The sequence below is a fragment of the Pristiophorus japonicus genome, chromosome 6 (assembly GCF_044704955.1).
Source record: "Pristiophorus japonicus isolate sPriJap1 chromosome 6, sPriJap1.hap1, whole genome shotgun sequence".
NCBI lineage: Eukaryota > Metazoa > Chordata > Chondrichthyes > Pristiophoridae > Pristiophorus > Pristiophorus japonicus.
The window spans coordinates 35,581,238-35,600,682 of record NC_091982.1 but is presented as its reverse complement, the minus strand read 5'-3'; the positions used below and the strand labels follow the sequence as shown (position 1 = coordinate 35,600,682).

The window sequence follows — 19,445 nt, the reverse complement described above, 5'->3', positions numbered from 1 at the left end:
GGAGCCGACGAACGCGGGGGTGGGGGGGGGGAGGGGAGGGAAGGGAAGTGAGCCGACGAACGCGGGGGGGGGGGGGAGAGGGAAGGGAGCCGAAGAAACGCGGGGGGGTGGGGGAGGGAAGGGAGCCGACGAACGCGGGGGGGGGGGGGAGGGGGAGAGGGAAGGGAAGGGAGCCGAAGAAACGCGGGGGGGGGGGGGGGGGAGAGGGAAGGGAAGGGAGCCGAAGAAACGCGGGGGGGGGGGGGGGGGAGGGAAGGGAAGGGAGCCGACCTACGCGGGGGGCGGGGGGGGGGGGGGAGGGGAGGGAAGGGAGCCGACGAACGCGGGGGGGGGGGGAGGGAAGGGAAGGGAGCCGACGAATGCGGGGGGGGGGGGGGGGAGGGAAGGGAGCCGACGAACGCGGGGGGAAGGCGGGGGAGGGAAGAGAAGGGAGCCGACGAACGCGGGGGGGGAGGGAGGGAAGGGAGCCGACGAACGCGGGGGGGGGGGGGGGGAGGGAAGGGAGCCGACGAACGTGGGGGGGGGGGGGGGGAGGGAAGGGAGCCGACGAACGCGGGGGGTGGGCGGGGGAGGGAAGGGAAGGGAGCCGACGAATGCGGGGGGGGGGGGGGGGAGGGAAGGGAGCCGACGAACGCGGGGGGTGGGCGGGGGAGGGAAGGGAAGGGAGCCGACGAACGCGGGGGGAAGGCGGGGGAGGGAAGAGAAGGGAGCCGACGAACGCGGGGGGGGAGGGAGGGAAGGGAGCCGACGAACGCGGGGGGGGGGGGGGGAGGGAAGGGAGCCGACGAACGCGGGGGGGGGGGGGGGGGAGGGAAGGGAGCCGACGAACGCGGGGGGTGGGCGGGGGAGGGAAGGGAAGGGAGCCGACGAACGCGGGGGGGGGGCGGAGAGGGAAGGGAAGGGAGCCGACGAACGCGGGAGGGAGAGAGCCGACCGAACACGGGGGGGGGGGGGGGGGGGGTAAGGGAATGGAGCTGTTCCAGACGGCTGGCGGGAAAGAGAGAAGGCTGCAGGAAGCCTCAGAAATTGAGGACCCATTTCCCGACGGCAAAAGGGGGAGGTCGTCGGGAAACGGCTGCCTCACCTTTCTGAGGCTTCCTGCACCCTTCTCACTGCGACAAGAAGCCTCTGTGCTGATGGCAATGTACTTTTATTAAAAAATCTTCAAAAACTAAACAGCTACAAAGAACTACAAAGAACTACAAAAATGGCCGAGTGCCAATGTTTTTTTCACACTGCGCGTGCGCGAACGCTCCAACGCGCACGTGTAGCATTGCCGGCAGGAAAAAAACTAATTTAAATAGTACCCGCCCCTCCCACTTACAAAATCGGCGCGAGTATAGGCTCCGCCCCCCTGGGCGCCGCGCCAAGCAGACAAGGAGCTGCAAAACGCTCCAGAATCGCTCGTTTTTTTTCCGGCGCCGTTTTAGGCTTGGAGGGGCACCCGTTTTTTATCATGTGGAAACTTGGGCCCTTAGAAACTAGACATAGAACAGTGGTGTGAGATTTTGCCAAACGGTGTCGGTTAACACTGTATTTTCACAGAATCAAGTATCCACTAAAACTATACATCAAAAAAAAACTATTCTTGCCCAATGGTCCCACACTGACACATCTTTTTCTTCCATAAATAATTTTGCTTCTCGCTGCCATTTTCAAATAACATTTATACATCTCATTCGACCCAATGGACAAAACACACATTGCAATTTCACACTGGTATGTTGTGTGATTAGGTAAATGTTATATAAATATGTCACAGGACACTTTCTATTGTCTGCTTTATCAAAATATAATGAACAAGGAAATATGGCAGGAGCCAAGTGTGCAGCAGAAGCAGTGAGTGAACAGTACAATAGACTCTGTCTGTAAAGTGTAAGGAAATCGAGGACAGCAGGCTAATTCAAAGTTTCATTCCACAATCTCTTATTTTTATGAGAGTGTGATGATTATAGAAATGAATCAACACATTAGTGTTTCTGAGTGCAGAAGATGACGATAACTAGAGCTGTTTTTCTTCCACAGTTAGTTTAATTAATTTGTCTTCCTTATTCTAGGCATCCAATTTCTTGCATCATTCCTCCCATCCTGACACTAGGCAGACAGACAAACCCTTGATCCACCTCTGCCAATACTGTTCTGCAACCAGTTTCTCGAAAGAGCCAGCCAGCTTTACTCGCTTCATCCGACTCATCTCCTTTCATAGCAGTAAAGGGCTGCACTTTTGGATGCTACCTCCCTGAAGCCCCAGGTACAGCCACACTTGATGCTTGGGAAACAGTGGGTGCAGATTCTGTGGCACAGTGCTTTGATAACTGACATGCTGTGCCAGCTGATGCTTTTGGTGACATGCTTTACCAATCTTTTAATAGAGAAGGTACGTAGTACAGCTACAAACAGCTCCTCGCACTTTTGCATACTCCATAAACGGCTTATGGCTATAATCCTCGGCTCTATTTTAAGCTATTTGGAAACCACTTAGAAATTGTACAGCATCAAATAATCTTAATACAGCCTTATCCCAAAGAGGTATAAATCTATTTTAAGGGTGAATTTCAAAGTTTGCTTCTGTGCAGCTACTAATGCTATTAAACTGGCAACATATCGAAAGGGTGGTATGATGTGGAATGATATCTTTACTGCATGTCACCGTCTTTCACTACCAGGGTTTTACAAGACTGTAAAATAAATTTATATGTGTTGGAGGATTTGGTTTCAAACCGACTTTGTTTGCAGAGATGCTGTTCTGGAGGTCATTAAAAATAATTCGAGTGCATATTTGTTGTGCTAGGAGCATTACATTGCTTTCTCCGGCTGTCCTAGTCAGCTATATCTTACAGTCTGGCTATAATTAGAGTAATACAGTGCCTGAATATCACTACTCAGAATCTTTGGAATGTTACATTTTAGTGCACTTCCCATAGTTTAAGCATTAGGCTAATAAAGTCTTTTTATCATACAGCTGCCAAACTGTCGTGTTACAGTTAGACTGCAACTCTCAAGTCAATGTGAGTGGTTTTCAGTTTGCACTAATGTGAAAAGTGACAATATAACTTGGGAGTCAGGTCCCAATCTGACATCTGAGCACACGAAAGATCTCCTCCAAGAGGTTGTCTCACACACCTCTTCAAATTCACCTGAATGTGGTAGACTTCAGCCTGGTAAAAAGTCACATTTTTAAAGTGCCCAGGTAATTAATTGGCTGTAGACAAGGGCCAGGATTGCCACCTTCTCTGCGCAGATATTTGGTGGAACTGGGGTAGGGGCAGGAAATATATCAGGAGCTCTCCCCATCATATCCCTGTGCATTTTAAGCCCCCCACCCCCGTTTCCTACCAGGAAGTCACAGGTAATATACAATATATCCAGCCAAATCTGGCCAGATTTATTATAATATTCAGATGAGTGATGCATGTTATCAGTTGTACTTTCCATCATTTATCCCAAAGCAACACAGGACACAGGGACGGCTGTTCAAACATGGTATCCAGTGTTATGAGAGCAGAGGGGGATTATTTTTTTTAAATCCCAAAAGCCTGTGTGATTAATCACAGATAGTATCCCTTCTATAACTTTCAAAACGTGGTCTTTTGCATTTACTCCTGTGCTATTTCATCTCTTCAATCTGTGTCACTCCCAGTCCATTCATTGGAAGTTTACTCTTGTTCACACTATCCCTGAGAAAAATATTTCTTCAAACAACTGTCATATTGCCATAACATCATTACTTTCTAAAGTTATGGATGTTGCTGTTAATTTTCAAATCATCACTTTGAAAGTTCTGGTCTAATCCACGATCATCAGTACAGCTTTCAGCATAGCTGTTCCACTGGTTACCTTGTCCCGTAGGTTATACACCTCTGGAACTCTGCACTAAAAAATGCTTTAGTGAATCATCTGTCATTGCCTTGAAGGTATGTAAAATCTTTCATATGAGTTGGCACTGTTCAGTGCTATGTGAGTAGCCAACAAGTTATGCTCATGTCTATCTAGATTGCTCTCAAATCACTCTAGCTGTAGTTCCTCTGTATTATTTGCTATTAATTGGGAGGTGCTCTTTGATCGATCCACTCTCCCACTCTGCATTTTTCTTATCAATGACCTCCTCTACTCAACCATCCCTATTCACTCTTTTGTTGATGATGCCGGTCTACACTGATGCATTTTCTTCAGATAGAAACATAGAAACATAGAAAATAGGTGCAGGAGTAGGCCATTCGGCCCTTCTAGCCTGCACCGCCATTCAATGAGTTCATGGCTGAACATTCAACTTCAGTACCCCATTTCTGCTTTCTCGCCATACCCCTTGATCCCCCTAATAGTAAGGACCTCATCTAACTCCTTTTTGAATATATTTAGTGAATTGGCCTCAACAACTTTCAGTGGTAGAGAATTCCACAGGTTCACCACTCTCTGGGTGAAGAAGTTCCTCCGCATCTCGGTCCTAAATGGCTTACCCCTTATCCTTAGACTGTGACCTCTGGTTCTGGACTTCCCCAACATTGGGAACATTCTTCCTGCATCTAACCTGTCTAACCCCGTCAGAATTTTAAATGTTTCTATGAGGTCCCCTCTCATTCTTCTGAACTCCAGTGAATACAAGCCCAGTTGATCCAGTCTTTCTTGATAGGTCAGTCCCGCCATCCCGGGAATCAGTCTGGTGAACCTTCGCTGCACTCCCTCAATAGCAAGAATGTCCTTCCTCAGGTTAGGAGACCAAAACTGTACACAATACTCCAGGTGTGGCCTCACCAATGCCCTGTACAACTGCAGCAACACCTCCCTGCCCCTGTACTCAAATCCCCTTGCTATGAAGGCCAACATGCCATTTGCTTTCTTAACCGCCTGCTGCACCTGCATGCCAACCTTCAATGACTGATGTACCATGACACCCAGGTCTCTTTGCACCTCCCCTTTTCCTAATTTGTCACCATTCAGATAATAGTCGGTCTCTCTGTTTTTACCACCAAAGTGGATAACCTCACATTTATCCACATTATACTTCATCTGCCATGCATTTGCCCACTCACCTAACCTATCCAAGTCGCTCTGCAGCCTCACAGTATCCTCCTCGCAGCTCACACTGCCACCCAACTTAGTGTCATCCGCAAATTTGGAGATACTACATTTAATCCCCTCATCTAAATCATTAATGTACAGTGTAAACAGCTGGGGCCCCAGCACAGAACCTTGCGGTACCCCACTAGTCACTGCCTGCCATTCTGAAAAGTACCCATTTACTCCTACTCTTTGCTTCCTGTCTGACAACCAGTTCTCAATCCATGTCAGTACACTACCCCCAATCCCATGTGCTCTAACTTTGCACATCAATCTCTTGTGTGGGACCTTGTCGAACGCCTTCTGAAAGTCCAAATATACCACATCAACTGGTTCTCCCTTGTCCACTCTACTGGAAACATCCTCAAAAAATTCCAGAAGATTTGTCAAGCATGATTTCCCTTTCACAAATCCATGCTGACTTGGACCTATCATGTCACCTCTTTCCAAATGCACTGCTATGACATCCTTAATAATTGATTCCATCATTTTACCCACTACCGATGTCAGGCTGACCGGTCTATAATTCCCTGTTTTCTCTCTCCCTCCTTTTTTACACTATCACACTATCTCAGTGCTCACAGTATCCAGTCCTTTCGCAGTAACGACTGACTCACTACATCTTGATCTCCTCCATTACCTTCAATGGGGCAACAACATTTTATTTATTTCAATTTTTCAAAGACACATTTTCCTTGTATCTAACCAACAGCTGCCAACTCATACCTTTGATGGTTCCAACGTTAGTCCTTCTTCATCTCATCAACACTTTTGCCCTCACTAATGCCGCTGTGGAATTGTCATATCTCTTATATTGCTAAAGCTTACTCCAGGAAGCTCAGTTTACTTATTCATGTCAGATTTTCATGTCTCATTAACCAATAACTTTTTATGGAGTTCAAGTGATCCTAAAATCTTTAATACTGCTTCCATATTTGGGGAGGCTTTCCTAGAAACATTCTCGTACTCTTGCCTCCAATCACTTCTTCCCTGTCACAACCTTTCTTTCTCTTCTTTATTTTATCTATAATACTATGGTCAGTTCACCTCTGAATGCTTCACTCTTATTGAGGGAGAATTTCAGTTTGGGCCCTAAACAGGATTATTGGTGATGCGCCCACAGTGCAAGTACAACGCACCAGTCGGGAGGCCTAAACTACTTTATGGTTCATGCCTCATTAACATTTTACCAGCGATCTGTGGGCACCAAACAGACATCCTACTACAGCTCACCTGTTTCCTGCCATGGAAAATCGTGTGACTGCAGCATATAAGTCGGGGGAATGGGAGAAGCAGATGCTGGAAGGGTCAGCAGTGAGTCGTAACATTTTGTGGGGCCCAGAGCAACAAAAACCTTACATTTATGTAGAGGCCCATGGTGGTCCCTTTAAGGATCACTGGTTGGACCTCCCAACACCCAGACAAATGGTATTGGCACGTGCCATCCATGCTCTGGCCATTTCTCTTTGAAGCCAATGTGCACCCATTTGGCTGCATCAATCAGCTATCGGGTGGACTTTTAATGGGTGCACAACACTCCTATCCAAAACAGGCAGGAAGCTGCTGAAATATGCAACTCGTGGACTTAAATCTGCTGTAGAACCCTGATTGCAACATTCAAGAAAAAATGGGTGAAGCATGCAAGGTGCATGCCAGCCCGACTTTCTACAGCCCTCTCATAAAGGTTACATTTTAGGTTTTACATAGACTGGAGAAACTGAGGTCGTCCGCCTTAGAGCAGAGAGGGTTCAGAGGAGATTTGATAGAGGTATTCAAAATCATGAGGGGTCTGGACAGAGTAGATAGAGAGAAACTGTTCCCACTGGCGGAAAGGTCGAGAACCAGAGGACACAGATTTAAGGTGATTGGCAAAAGAACCAAAGGCAACATGAGGAAATCCTTTTTTACGCAGCGAGTGGTTAGGATTTAGAATGCATTGTCTGAAAGGGTGGTGGAGGCAGACTCAATCATGGCTTTCAAAAGGGAATTGGATAAGTAGCAGAAGGAAAAATAATTGCATGGCTATGGGGAAAGGGCAGGGGAGTGGACTGGCTGAAGTGCTCTTGCAGAGAGCTGGCGTGGGCTCGACGGGCTGAATGGCCTCCTCCTGTGCTGTAACTGTTCTATGATTCTTTTCTTTTAAATATTTTTGTGGGGCCACAGGAAGGAGTGCTCCTCTGAGCCCCACAACAATCTTCCAGCCTGTTCTTGCCCCTCAACAGCTTCCGCTATCCCACTAGCAGTAAAATAGCAATAAGAGGCATTTCGTAAGTGCATGTTAAATATTTGTACGATAAAACATGAGCCATAATTTCCTCCTTTTAGTGATGAACAGGTTATTCACTTCACAGGAGAAATAAAACAATCACTGATAATCTGAAATTAAACCAAAAACGTGACATTAATGGCAACGAGTCAGTCAACAACTGAAAGAGAAAATAGGTTAATGTTTGGATTTTCTGTTTTTATTCACTTCACGGGGATTGCTGAATAATTATATAGCCAGACAGATAGCCAGATGGATAGATAGAATAAAATAAATTGGTTGATAGTGAAGACAATATTTTGGCTTTTATAACAATTATTAGCTTTAATTTTGTAGCGCATAAAACTCACCTTTTACTAGAGTCCAGACATGCACTTCTACTTCTGGAAGATTGTCAATCTCTATAGCAATTTTCTTGCTGTATTTTTGGGAATCAGTTTCCTGGACCAAGAGCGATTCGTAAACTAGAACAGTCTCTTCTCCGCATCCCACTTCCTTACTGTCATCTCGAGAAAACCCTGGTACTTCTGATGCTGTGGAAGAAAAACTGAGAACTAAACTCGAACACAAATGTGTCTTTATGTATTTGTCATTGGTTCTAGTTTTTTTTCCTGGAACATTATCTGATATCTAAATCCTAAATGCTACTTAAATGCAATTACCATAATTGTTCAAATTAGATTATTAAGGTCCCTGTTCAGTTGGTAAATGAAATGTCTTCTTTAACACTGAGCCAACAGACCAGGAATATCCTAGGAATCTCCATTAATAATGGTGCTGCAATTAGACTCAGTGCCTAGGGAGTGGGAAAATCATTCGGAATTCCACTCCCAATAAGTATCCAGTGAATTCTTTGGAGAGTACACATGTAAAAAATGTCAGGTAAGGAAAGGATGGGGCTGGGTTGTGATACCACCGTTGAAATTGCTTTCTGACTCTCCCTGCCTACATTCACATAAGAATAGCAACTACTGCAGAGTAGCTGGCACCCATGGAACTATAAACCAGCATGAGCCAGTGCTGTAGGGGAAGGAAGTAAGACATGAAAATATTAAATATAATGGAATTGCCAACTTCAATTAACTGAGCTCGTCATTTTGGGGCTAACAAAGTAGCCCCAAATTCAAAGCAACTATTTGTGCATTTTCCCCATTGTGTAATACCTGTAATACAAGAGTCCTAAATGGCTGCAGTGTGGTACCATCTACAAGATGCACTACAGCGACTCACCAAGGCTTCTTCGACAGCAGCTCCCAAACCCGTGACCTCTACCGACTAGAAGGGCAAGGGCAGCAGGCGCATGGGAGCACCATCACCTGCAAGTTCCCCTCCAAGTTACGCATCATCCTGATTTGGAAATATATTGCCGTTCCTTCATCGTCGCTGTGTCAAAATCCTAGAAACCCCTCCATGACAGCACTGTGGGAGTACCTTCACCACACGGACTGCAGCAGTTCAAGAAGGCGGCTCACCACCACCTTCTCAAGGGCAATTAGGGATGGGTAATAAATGCTGGGATTTGTCAGTGACGCCCACCTCCCATGTACAAATAAAAAGAAATCTGACCCTCCACAAGTTTCTAAATATGGTTAAAACTAAATTGCATTAAACAAAATCATTTCTACCTGAACAAACTTTGCAACATTTTCCATTGACTTTCTGTGGGTATTTACATGGGTAGGAATCTGGACAATGGATCTTCTTACACTCCTGTTTGGTTATGTTACACGTACACAGCACACACTCCATTAGTCCAAAGGGGCGCAAGATTGGATGCCATGACTCTCCATGTGAGTAGGTCTTCCCATTCGAGACACAGACTGAGGACACAAGAAAGAGCAGCTCAATCATTTGAATAGCAACTCATTGTTTGAACATTTTTGTCTACCATTTTTGCCAGCTAAATATTGGTTTACTTGTACTATGATAAACATAGAAGTCTTCATTATTTCCTGTTCCATTTGCAATTGTAGTAAGATATTCACACTATGTCTATTAATATTCAGTTATTCAATACATAATATTGTCTCTTATTTGGGGATCTGATTGCTAACCACCTATTAGGGATTATTATTACTGCAACCCCCTTCCTCTTCCTTTTCATAAACAATTATTATCATCATCAAAATTGGGAGTAAACACAAGGACAAGAATTTTAAATTTGAGCCAACATACATTAGATGGGCTGAGTTCCACAGTACCCCAGACTCTGCAGTTTGGCTCATTGATAGGACCCAGCTAGCCAATGCTGCAACTGGTAATGTAGATCTATCTGACCAAACAGTGTAAAAGCTTACTTCTGATGAGTGTGAATCAATTGTGCCAGAAAGTTGCAGGGTTATAGCCCGTTAAACTCCAGCAACACTTCTGCACAGACCTTGGTTCCATGCCAACCTGCATCTAAGTCCCAATAAATATGTCACTATAGGGGAGAGAGCATGTCTTACATTATCAGGCAAATGGAAACATCACTTATGTAGATTTTTCAGTAGTTGGGTTTGGAGACTATTAAACATGCTAATGTGTTTATGTGCATGTCAGACACCTGGCTGGCCAAATAATGCAGTTTTGCCCAGAATAGTATAATTACAAAGATTGAATTTGTTTAGTCACAGACATAACTGTGAATTTGTTTTGCAAATGAAAGGCATTGTGTTAAAATGGCAGAAGCATATTTAAGGTAATGTGGCTACAATCCATTATTAATCCAACAATAGTTGGCAGCCTAAGCTCAACTCAACATCCAATATAGTTCTGACACAACCCGACTCCAAGTGGTAGCTTCAACCTGACCCAACTCCAGACTCACCACACCCACTCCAATGAATGGATTTACAAATGATAAGACCTTCACTCTTAACAGGTAGAGAGAACTGACACGAAGAATCAATTGCAGGCATTAGTATTTTTTTAAGATATGAATAAAATAAATAAAATATTCATGCTTCCAAATATACGAATTTACAGCGGGCAAATCAGCCATAATTTCATTCATTTAAGTATATATGTTGAAAGCTTTTCTCAAATGAATAAATTAAAAGCTGACAAGTCCACTACCCTTAATAAACAAGGGTAAATTGAGATTTTATTTGTGAAAAGAGCAAAATATACCCCGTTGAGACTAAATGGATGATTCCACAGTACTATGCTCCTAGCAAAGAGCCCGCCCGATGGGAGCCAGGTCAGAGAATTGTGAATACAATATTATGGGCTCAATTTTCCCCAAAGCATTTTTTTGGCATACTTGAATAGTTACACCCAATTTTTTAGGGCCTAAGTACACCACAAAAAACATATTCTAAGTTTCCCCGTTGGATATTTTCATTTTGGCATGGCGTAACCCAACCTTTAGTTTTGGGGGTGGAGCCTTGATCTGCCCCCAAAAGATCGGGCTTCCATGGTAACCAGGGACACAATGTGAGCTGAGGCTGCAAAGTGAAACATACAGCCAGCTCCCAACACATTAAAAGAATTGAAAAACACATAGCAGCAACGTTCCTGATGACTATGTGTGCGGGAAGTGCATCCACCTCCAGCTCCTGTCGGACCACATTGCGGCACTGGAGCAGCGGGTGGATTCACTCTGGAGCATGCACGATGCTGAGAATGACGTGAATAGCACATTTAGCGAGTTGGTCTCACTGCAGGTAAAGGGTACAGAGCCAGATAGTAAATGGCTGACCAAGAGGAAGAGCAGTGCAAGGAAGGTAGTGCAAGGGTACCCTGCGGTCATACCCCTGCAAAACAGATACACCGCTTTGGGTACTGTTGAGGGGGATGACTCATCAGGGGAGGGCAGCAGCAGCCAAGTTCATGGCACCATGGGTGGCTCTGCTGCACAGGAGGGCAGGGAAAAGAGCGGGAGAGTGATAGGGGATTCGATTGTAAGGTGAATAGATAGGCGTTTCTGCGGCCGCAACCGAGACTCCAGGATGGTATGTTGCCTCCCTGGTGCAAGGGTCAAGGATGTCTCGGAGCGGGTGCAGGACATTCTGAAAAGGGAGGGTGAACAGCCAGTTGTTGTGGTGCACATAGGTACCAATGATATAGGTAAAAAAATGGGATGAGGTCCGACAAGACGAACTTAGGGAGCTAGGAGCTAAATTAAAAAGTAGGACCTCGAAAGTAGTAATCTCAGGATTGCTACCAGTGCCACATGCTAGTCAGAGTAGGAATCGTAGGATAGCCCAGATGAATGCGTGGCTTGAGGAGTAGTGCAAAAGGGAGGGATTCAAATTCCCGGGACATTGGAACCGGTTCTGGGAGAGGTGGGACCAGTATAAACCAGACGGTCTGCAACTGGGCAGGATCAGAACCAATGTCCTAGGGGGAGTGTTTGGAGTGCTGTTGGGGAAGAGTTAAACTAACATGGCAGGGGGATTGGAACCTATGCAGGGAGACAGAGGGAAATAAAATAGAGGCAGAAGCAAAAGATAGAAAGGAGAATAATAAAAGTGGAGGGCAGAGAAACCCAATGCAAAGAACAAAAAGGGCCACATTACAGCAAAATTCTAAAGGGGCAAAGTGTGTGAAAAAGACAAGCCTGAAGGCTCTGTGCCTCAATGCGAGGAGTATTCGGAATAAGTTGGACGAATTAACTGCGCAGACAGCAGTTAACGGATATGATGAAATTGGCATCACGGAGACATGGCTCCAGGGTGACCAAGGTTGGGAACACAACATCCAGGGTATTCAACATTTAGGAATGATAGGCAGATAGGAAAAGGAGGCAGGATGGCATTGCTGGTTAAAGAGGAAATTAATGCAATAATAAGGAGGGACATTAGCCTGGATGATGTGGAATCGGTATGGGTGGAGCTGCGGAATACCAAAGGGCAGAAAACGCTAGTGGGAGTTGTGTACAGACCACCAAACAGTAGTAGACAGCATCAAACAAGAAATAAGGGATGTGTGCAATAAAGGTACAGCAGTTATCATGGGCGACTTTAATCTACATATTGATTGGGCTAACCAAACTGGTAGCAATGCGGTGGAGGAGGATTTCCTGGAGTGTATTAGGGATGGTTTTCTGGACCAATATGTCGAGGAACCAACTAGAGAGCTGGCCATCCTCGACTGGGTGATGTGTAATGAGAAGGGACTAATTAGCAATCTTGTTGTGCGAGGCCTCTTGGGGAAGAGTGACCATAAGATTGTAGAATTCTTTATTAAGATGGAGAGTGACACAGTTAATTCGGAAACTAGGGTCCTGAACTTAAGGAAAGGTAACTTTGACGGATGAGGCGTGAATTGGCTAGAATAGACTGGCAAAGGATACTTAAAGGGTTGAAGGTGGATAAGCAATGGCAAACATTTAAAGATCACAAGGATGAACTTCAGCAATTGTATAACCCTGTTTGGAGTAAAAATAAAACGGGGAAGGTGGCTAACAAGGGAAATTAAGGATAGTGTTAAAACCAAGGAAGAGGCATATAAATTGGCTAGAAAAAGTAATAAACCTGAGGACTGGGAGAAATTTAGAATTCAACAGAGGAGGACTAAGAGTTTAATTAAGAGGTGGAAAATAGAGTACAAGAGGAAGCTTGCAGGGAACATAAAAACTGACTACAAAAGCTTCTATAAATATGTGAAGAGAAAAAGATTAGTGAAGACAAATGTAGGTTCCTTGCAGTCGGATTCAGGTGAATTTATAATGGGGAACAAAGAAATGGCAGACCAAGTGAACAAATACTTTGGTTCTGTCTTCACGAAGGAAGATACAAATAACCTTCCGAATGTACTAGGGGACAGTGCATCTAGTGAGAAGGAGGAACTGAAGGATATCCTTATCAAGCGGGAAATTGTGTGAGCGAAATTGATGGGATTGAAGGCCAATAAATCCCTGGGGCCCTGACAGTCTGCATCCCAGAGTACTTAAGGAAGTGGCCATAGAAATAGTGGATGCATTGGTGATCATTTTCCAACAGTCTATCGACTCTGGATCAGTTCCTATGGACTGGAGGGCAGCTAATGTAACACCACTTTTTAAAAAAGGAAGGAGAGAGAAAACGGGTAATTATAGACCAGTTAGCCTGACATCAGTAGTGGGGAAAATGTTGGAATCAATCATTAAGGATGAAATAGCAGCACATTTAGAAAGCAGTGACAGGATCAGTCCAAGTCAGCATGGATTTATGAAAGGGAAATCATGCTTGACGAATCTTCTGGAATTTTTTGAGGATGTAACTAGTAGAGTGGACAAGGGAGAACCAGTGGATGTGGCGTATTTGGACTTTCAAAAGGCTTTTGACAAGGTCCCGCACAAGAGATTGGTGTGCAAAATCAAAGCACATGGTATTGGGGGTAATGTACTGACGTGGATAGAGAACTGGTTGGCAGACAGGAAGCAAAGAGTCGAGATAAACAGGTCCTTTTCAGAATGGCAGGCCATAGTGGGTTGCCGTAGGGCTCAGTGCTGGGACCCCAGCTCTTTACAATATACATTAATGATTTGGATGAAGGAATTGAGTGTAATATCTGCAAGCTTGCAGATGACACTAAACTGGATGGCGGTGTGAGCTGTGAGGGGGACGCTAAGAGGCTGCAGGGTGATTTGGACAGGTTAGGTGAGTGGGCAAATGCATGGTAGATGCAGTATAATGTGGATAAATGTGAGGTTATCCATTTTGGGGGCAAAAACACGAAGGCAGAATATTATCTGAATGGCGGCAGATTAGGAAAAGGGGAGGTGCAATGAGACCTGGGTGTCATGATTCATCAGTCATTGAAGGTTGGCATGCAGGTACAGCAGGCGGTGAAGAAGGCAAATGGTATGCTGGCCTTCATAGCTAGGGGATTTGAGCATAGGAGCAGGGAGGTCTTACTGCAATTGTACAGGACCTTAGTGAGGCCTCACCTGGAATATTGTGTTCAGTTTTGATCTCCTAATCTGAGGAAGGACGTTCTTGCTATTGAGGGAGTGCAGCATAGGTTCACCAGACTGATTCCCGGGATGGCAGGACTGTCATATGAGGAGAGACTGAATCAACTGGGCCTTTATTCACTGGAGTTTAGAAGGATGAGAGGGGATCTCATAGAAACGCATAAGATTCTGACGGGACTGGACAGGTTAGATGCGGGAAGAATGTTCCCGATGTTGGGGAAGTCCAGAACCAGGGGACATAGTCTTAGGATAAGGTGTAGGCCATTTAGGACTGAGATGAGGAGAAACTTCTTCACTCAGAGAGTTGTTAACCTGTGGAATTCCCTGCCGCAGAGTTGTTGATGTCAATTCATTGGATATATTCAAGAGGGAGTTAGATATGTCCCTTACAGCTAAGGGGATCAAGGGGTATGGAGAGAAAGCAGGAAAAGGGTACTGAGGGAATGATCAGCCATGATCTTATTGAATGGCGGTGCAAGCTCGAAGGACTGAATGGCCTACTCCTGCACGTATTTTCTACGTTTCTATGTTTCTACCTCCAACGCCGCCCGAAGGCTTGCCGGTCCGGTCCCATTCTCGGTCTCTATTCTCCCAGTTCGGTCCCATTCTCGGACCCCGTATTCTCTCTCTCTCTCTCTCTCTCTCTCTCTCTGTCCATCCATGAACCGGGGACCATGAATGGGACTGGACAGCCTTTGGGGCGTGGTTGGAGGTAAGTTGCTGCTATGTGTTTTTTCATTCTTTTTCCTTAACTCTCCAGAAGGTTTTTCTGCAGAGGCCACATACGCTGGCCTAAGCACAAATGGAGTAGCTCTCAGCCGGCCAAACTTCCCTAAATGGCCAGAATTGGTGTAAGTGGTTATTGAATTGGTTACACCCCCTTTGGCTGAAAAAAAAAATGACCTAAAAAAATCGTAACTAACTGAGTTACGATGGTGCAAATTGACTGGGGAAGCTGTGGTTTTTCAACTTAGGCCAAAAAGAGCAGCCTGCTCCCAAAAAATGGCGCAAATCACTGGGGAAAATTGAGCCCTATAATCCTATCTGCGTCCACATTCCTCTCCAGTGCAACTTCAATTGGGAGCATGGGATCAGAGTATCACATGTTAAATCATTGTTTGGAGCATGCAGTAAAATGGAAGCGAATGTGAGACACAGGCTTGACCATCTGCTACTGTGTAGGGAGATACCAGGTAAAAGCCAAAAATCTCACAGCAGGGGAGGAATAATCAGAGGTACTGTCAGCGAAGACAAACATTGGCAGTGTTCTGCAAACAGTGTGTCGACCCGTCCCCATCAGGTATACGAGGTACCAGTTCTGACGAAAGGTCATCAGCCTGAAACGTTGACTCTGTTTCTCTCTCCACAGGTGCTATCTGACTCGCTGAGTATTTCCAGCATTTTCTGTTTTTATTTATTATAGGAGGTACTTGGGCTGATTTGATTTTCAGGCAGGCTTTATATGGGCGGCCAGCACTCCTACCCAAAGCAAGCGGGGGCCTCTGTAAATATGCAAATTGTAAAAATGTAAATATGCTATGTCGGTTGTTGGACCCAGATTGCAATTTTCATGGGGAAATGAACAGACCATGAGAAGTGCATGCTAATCTCATTTTTCTAAGTGTTGAGAGGCCTAATCAGCAGTAATTAGGAGGTTGCTCCAAAATGAACTGAGGCAGGTTCGCTGCTCCAAAATGAACTGAGGCAGGTTCGCTGCGGCTGGGGTCTGTAGCAAGGTCCCAACCCACTGTCGGTTCCATCCCGCTCTGTTGAAGTGATTTTAAGCCTGCCCAGCGAGGACCCTGGCCAATTTGATAATGTGTCATCAGCCAGTTTCCTTAAAAGAATCATGTCCAAATTGATTTTGACAGTTTTATATGGGGAGCGGGCGGGTAAGTGGAGCTGAGTCCACGGCCAGATCGGCCATGATCTTGTTGAATGGCGGAGCAGGCTTGAGGGGCTAGATGGCTGACTCCTGTTCCTAATTCTTATGTTCTTATGTTCTTATGTTTTTGTTGCTGCAAACACTGTTCCAGGAGACCATCGCAGCCTTGTTGCACATTGCACAGGCAGGGATGTCATCAGGAAAAGCTGGCTGCAGTGGTGCAAACCTTTCAATGATCTCAGTAGAGCACAAGACGTTACTGCAAAGCCACAGTCAACCTCATCCTGCTGTGCCACTCATCACATCCCCATCACTCTGCCTTCCCTACCATACTCCTGTACATCCTTACTCACACCAACTTACCTTGCACCTCCACCCATCCCTCTCTCTCTATCTATCTATATTATCACTTCCCCATCTCACTAGCCACCCCTCACACACACTCATCCTATCACAAGCATACCAACTAACACACCGGGGTAGGCATTGGTTCCTTTAGCCAATGTTCGTGTAAAGTTCCTGTTAATGTGTTGTCAAACATTGAAATCTTTATTTTCAACACTTTGCCTTCTTGGACAGATTAGTGTGCACCTTTGGAAGTGGCTTAGTAAGCTGCAGTGAATGGTGAGACATAATAGTACCCCCTGTAATGCTGATAAGTATGAAAGGAATGACTTGGGCATTGCAGGGATGCTTTATGGTGTTGGTGTGTGGTGGTGTCAAGCTGGCGCATCATGTGGCAGCCAGGGTGTACAGCATCAAGTGAAACAATGTGGTCAGGTGCTGATGCCCTGTGTCCTGTGCAGCATTAGTTGACTGCGGAGAAGGTTGGTGTTGTTGATGGTGCTGCTGGTGTGCCTGGTAATGCTGATGTTGGGGCTGATCGCGGTGGGATTCTGAGGACCATGGTGAAATGTTTTCAAGGCCTCCGATGCTGATGAAATAGATGGCAGATGACAGAAGAGAGGATATTCCAATAAGGTGACAGTGGATAGAGTGTGTTCCAAACACTTGCGAGCTGTATAAAGCTCAATCTATCTTCCAAATGCAGCAAGCAACAGCTTCTAACCTTGGAAATTGAACACCTATGGAATTGGAGCTTTTATGGACCATTTGCCGCTGTCCAGTTAAGAATTTATCCCATGCTGACATAACACCTGACGTCCTTACCGGACATGATTCCCGAGCAGCGGGGAAGCTGTTGGTGAACTCTTAAAATGTAAAGGAGAGCTTAAAATAATTTTAAGTGCCTGTTAATAAGCTCTTAATAATACGCTAAACATCCATAAGACAAAGGTCCTCCACCAGCCTGTCCTCGCCGCACAGCACTACCTCCAATCATCAAGATCCACGAGGCGGCCATCGACAACGTGGACCATTTCCCATACCTCGGGAGCCTCTTATCAACAAAAGCAGACATTGATGCGGAGATTCAGTGCACCAGTGCAGCCTTCGGCCGCCTGAGGAAAAGAGTGTTCAAAGACCAGGCCCTCAAATCTACCACCAAGCTCATGGACTACAGGGCTGTAGTGATACCTGCCCTCCTGTATGACTCAGAGGCATGGACGATATACAGAAGACACTTCAAGTCGCTGGAGATATATCACCAACGATGTCTCCACAAGATCCTACAAATCCCCTGGGAGGACAGGCGCATCAAGATCAGTGTCCTCGTCCAGGCTAACATCCTCAGCATTGAAGCATTGACCACACTCGATCAGCTTCGCTGGGCAGGCCACATAGTTCGCATGCCAAACACGAGAATCCCAAAGCAAGTGCTCTATGCGGAGCTCCTTCACGTCAAACGAGCCAAAGGTGGGCAGCGGAAACGTTACAAGGACACCCTCAAAGCATTCCTCAAAAAGTGCAACATCACCACTGACACCTGGGAGTCTCTGGCCAAAGACTGCCCGAAGTGGAGAAAGTGCATCCGGAAGGGCATTGAGCACTTCGAGTCTTAACGCCGAGAGCATGCAGAAATCAAGCGCAAGCTGTGGAAAGAGTGTACGGCAAACCTGTCCCACCCACCCCTTCCCTCAACGACTATCTGTCCCACCTGTGACAGTGTCTGTGGCTCTCGTATTGGACTGTTCAGCCACCAAAGAACTCACTTCAAGAGTGGAAGCAAGGCTTCCTCGATTCCGAGGGACTGCCTATGATGATGAATCTATATTGCCTCCCCTGCTGCTTGGTGTTGGGTCTGTTCAGCGCTGACAGACTCGACACCTGGGAGACTAGCGTGGAGGTGGGTTGACAGTGAGGTCCCAACCTGTCAATCATTTCAAATTTCACAGTTGACTCGCCTCTGATCCCGTCTTCTCATTGCTGGTATAATTCCGGCCATTGTGTCTGTTTTGGATTGGAACTGAAAATCTCCCCCATTGTGTCCAGTTTTGGTCCCCACATCTCATGAAGGATACTGAGGCTCGATAGTGCTTGCAGGGCAGGGCAACTAAGATGATACTTCAACTTAGAATAGGCCTGGAGAGTTACACTTGTCTGCTTTGGAGAAACATAGGTTCGATGGATATAATTGAGGTTTTTAAATTATGAAAGGATTGGATATATATAAAATATTCAAAATAAATTATAGAGCTAGTTGGCATGTCTACAAAATACATAGGCAAAAGTCAGATTAGATGCAAGAAAGTATTTCTTCTTGCAGAAAGTTGCCTCTTTAAAACAGGCTAGTAACAGGCATGGTAAGTACCACAGTCCTTTAAGAAGGCAAGTTCCCGAGGAAGGAAGATATCAGGTATTTGTTGGTTAGTTAAATTCACCTAACGATGCATCACTTGGAACTTGCTGATTATCTTATGGAGTCAGGGAGGAACTTTCTAGCACTTTTTCTGAAGTTATTTTTCTCTTTTTTTTCTCCTCCTCAGGACTTTGCATTACTAATGGTTAGGGAGGGCAATGCACAGGGCGGAATCATCTAATGGATAGGATTAGCACTGATGGGCCTGCCAGTCATTTCTCACTCCTTTCTTTTGTATGCTTGACTACAATAAGGAACATTAGCAACTCAAAAATAATAAGCTGATTACTTAACTAGCAAAACGTCATTACCTCTGCCGTGCCTGTGCTTGCTGTTGATTACTATTTGCACAATGGTGCCGGATCCCTGCTGGGGGTCAGTGATCAAGCCACGATGTGTCCTTGAGCTGGGCATTCTGGGTAAATTGACAGTGGCGCTCCCGAAGCCTGCCCGAGATTCGTACTGAGTCCGCTGATATGAATGTCTCTGTTTGAACAAAATTAAAGGGCCATTAGTTTAAATGTGCATGTTATACTGCAACTATTTTTGTTCCAAACTTAAATCAAATGCCCCCTTTTGACAAGTGCAGTAGAAC

The 19,445-nt window shown here is 45.6% G+C and overlaps 1 protein-coding gene across 9 annotated transcripts in view; it reads right to left on the bottom strand.

Moving 5' to 3' along the window:
* chrdl2 (chordin-like 2) overlaps positions 1–19,445 on the bottom strand; it is a 122,634-nt gene that overhangs the window by 13,977 nt on the left and 89,212 nt on the right. For all 9 annotated transcript variants that reach the window (XM_070882755.1, XM_070882758.1, XM_070882751.1 and 6 more), the window contains 3 exons: positions 19,162–19,336; positions 8,950–9,144; positions 7,675–7,857 (listed from right to left, as the gene is read on the bottom strand). In XM_070882755.1, the coding sequence (XP_070738856.1) occupies positions 7,675–7,857; positions 8,950–9,144; positions 19,162–19,336 (553 nt within the window). The remainder of the gene's footprint in view (positions 1–7,674; positions 7,858–8,949; positions 9,145–19,161; positions 19,337–19,445) is intronic.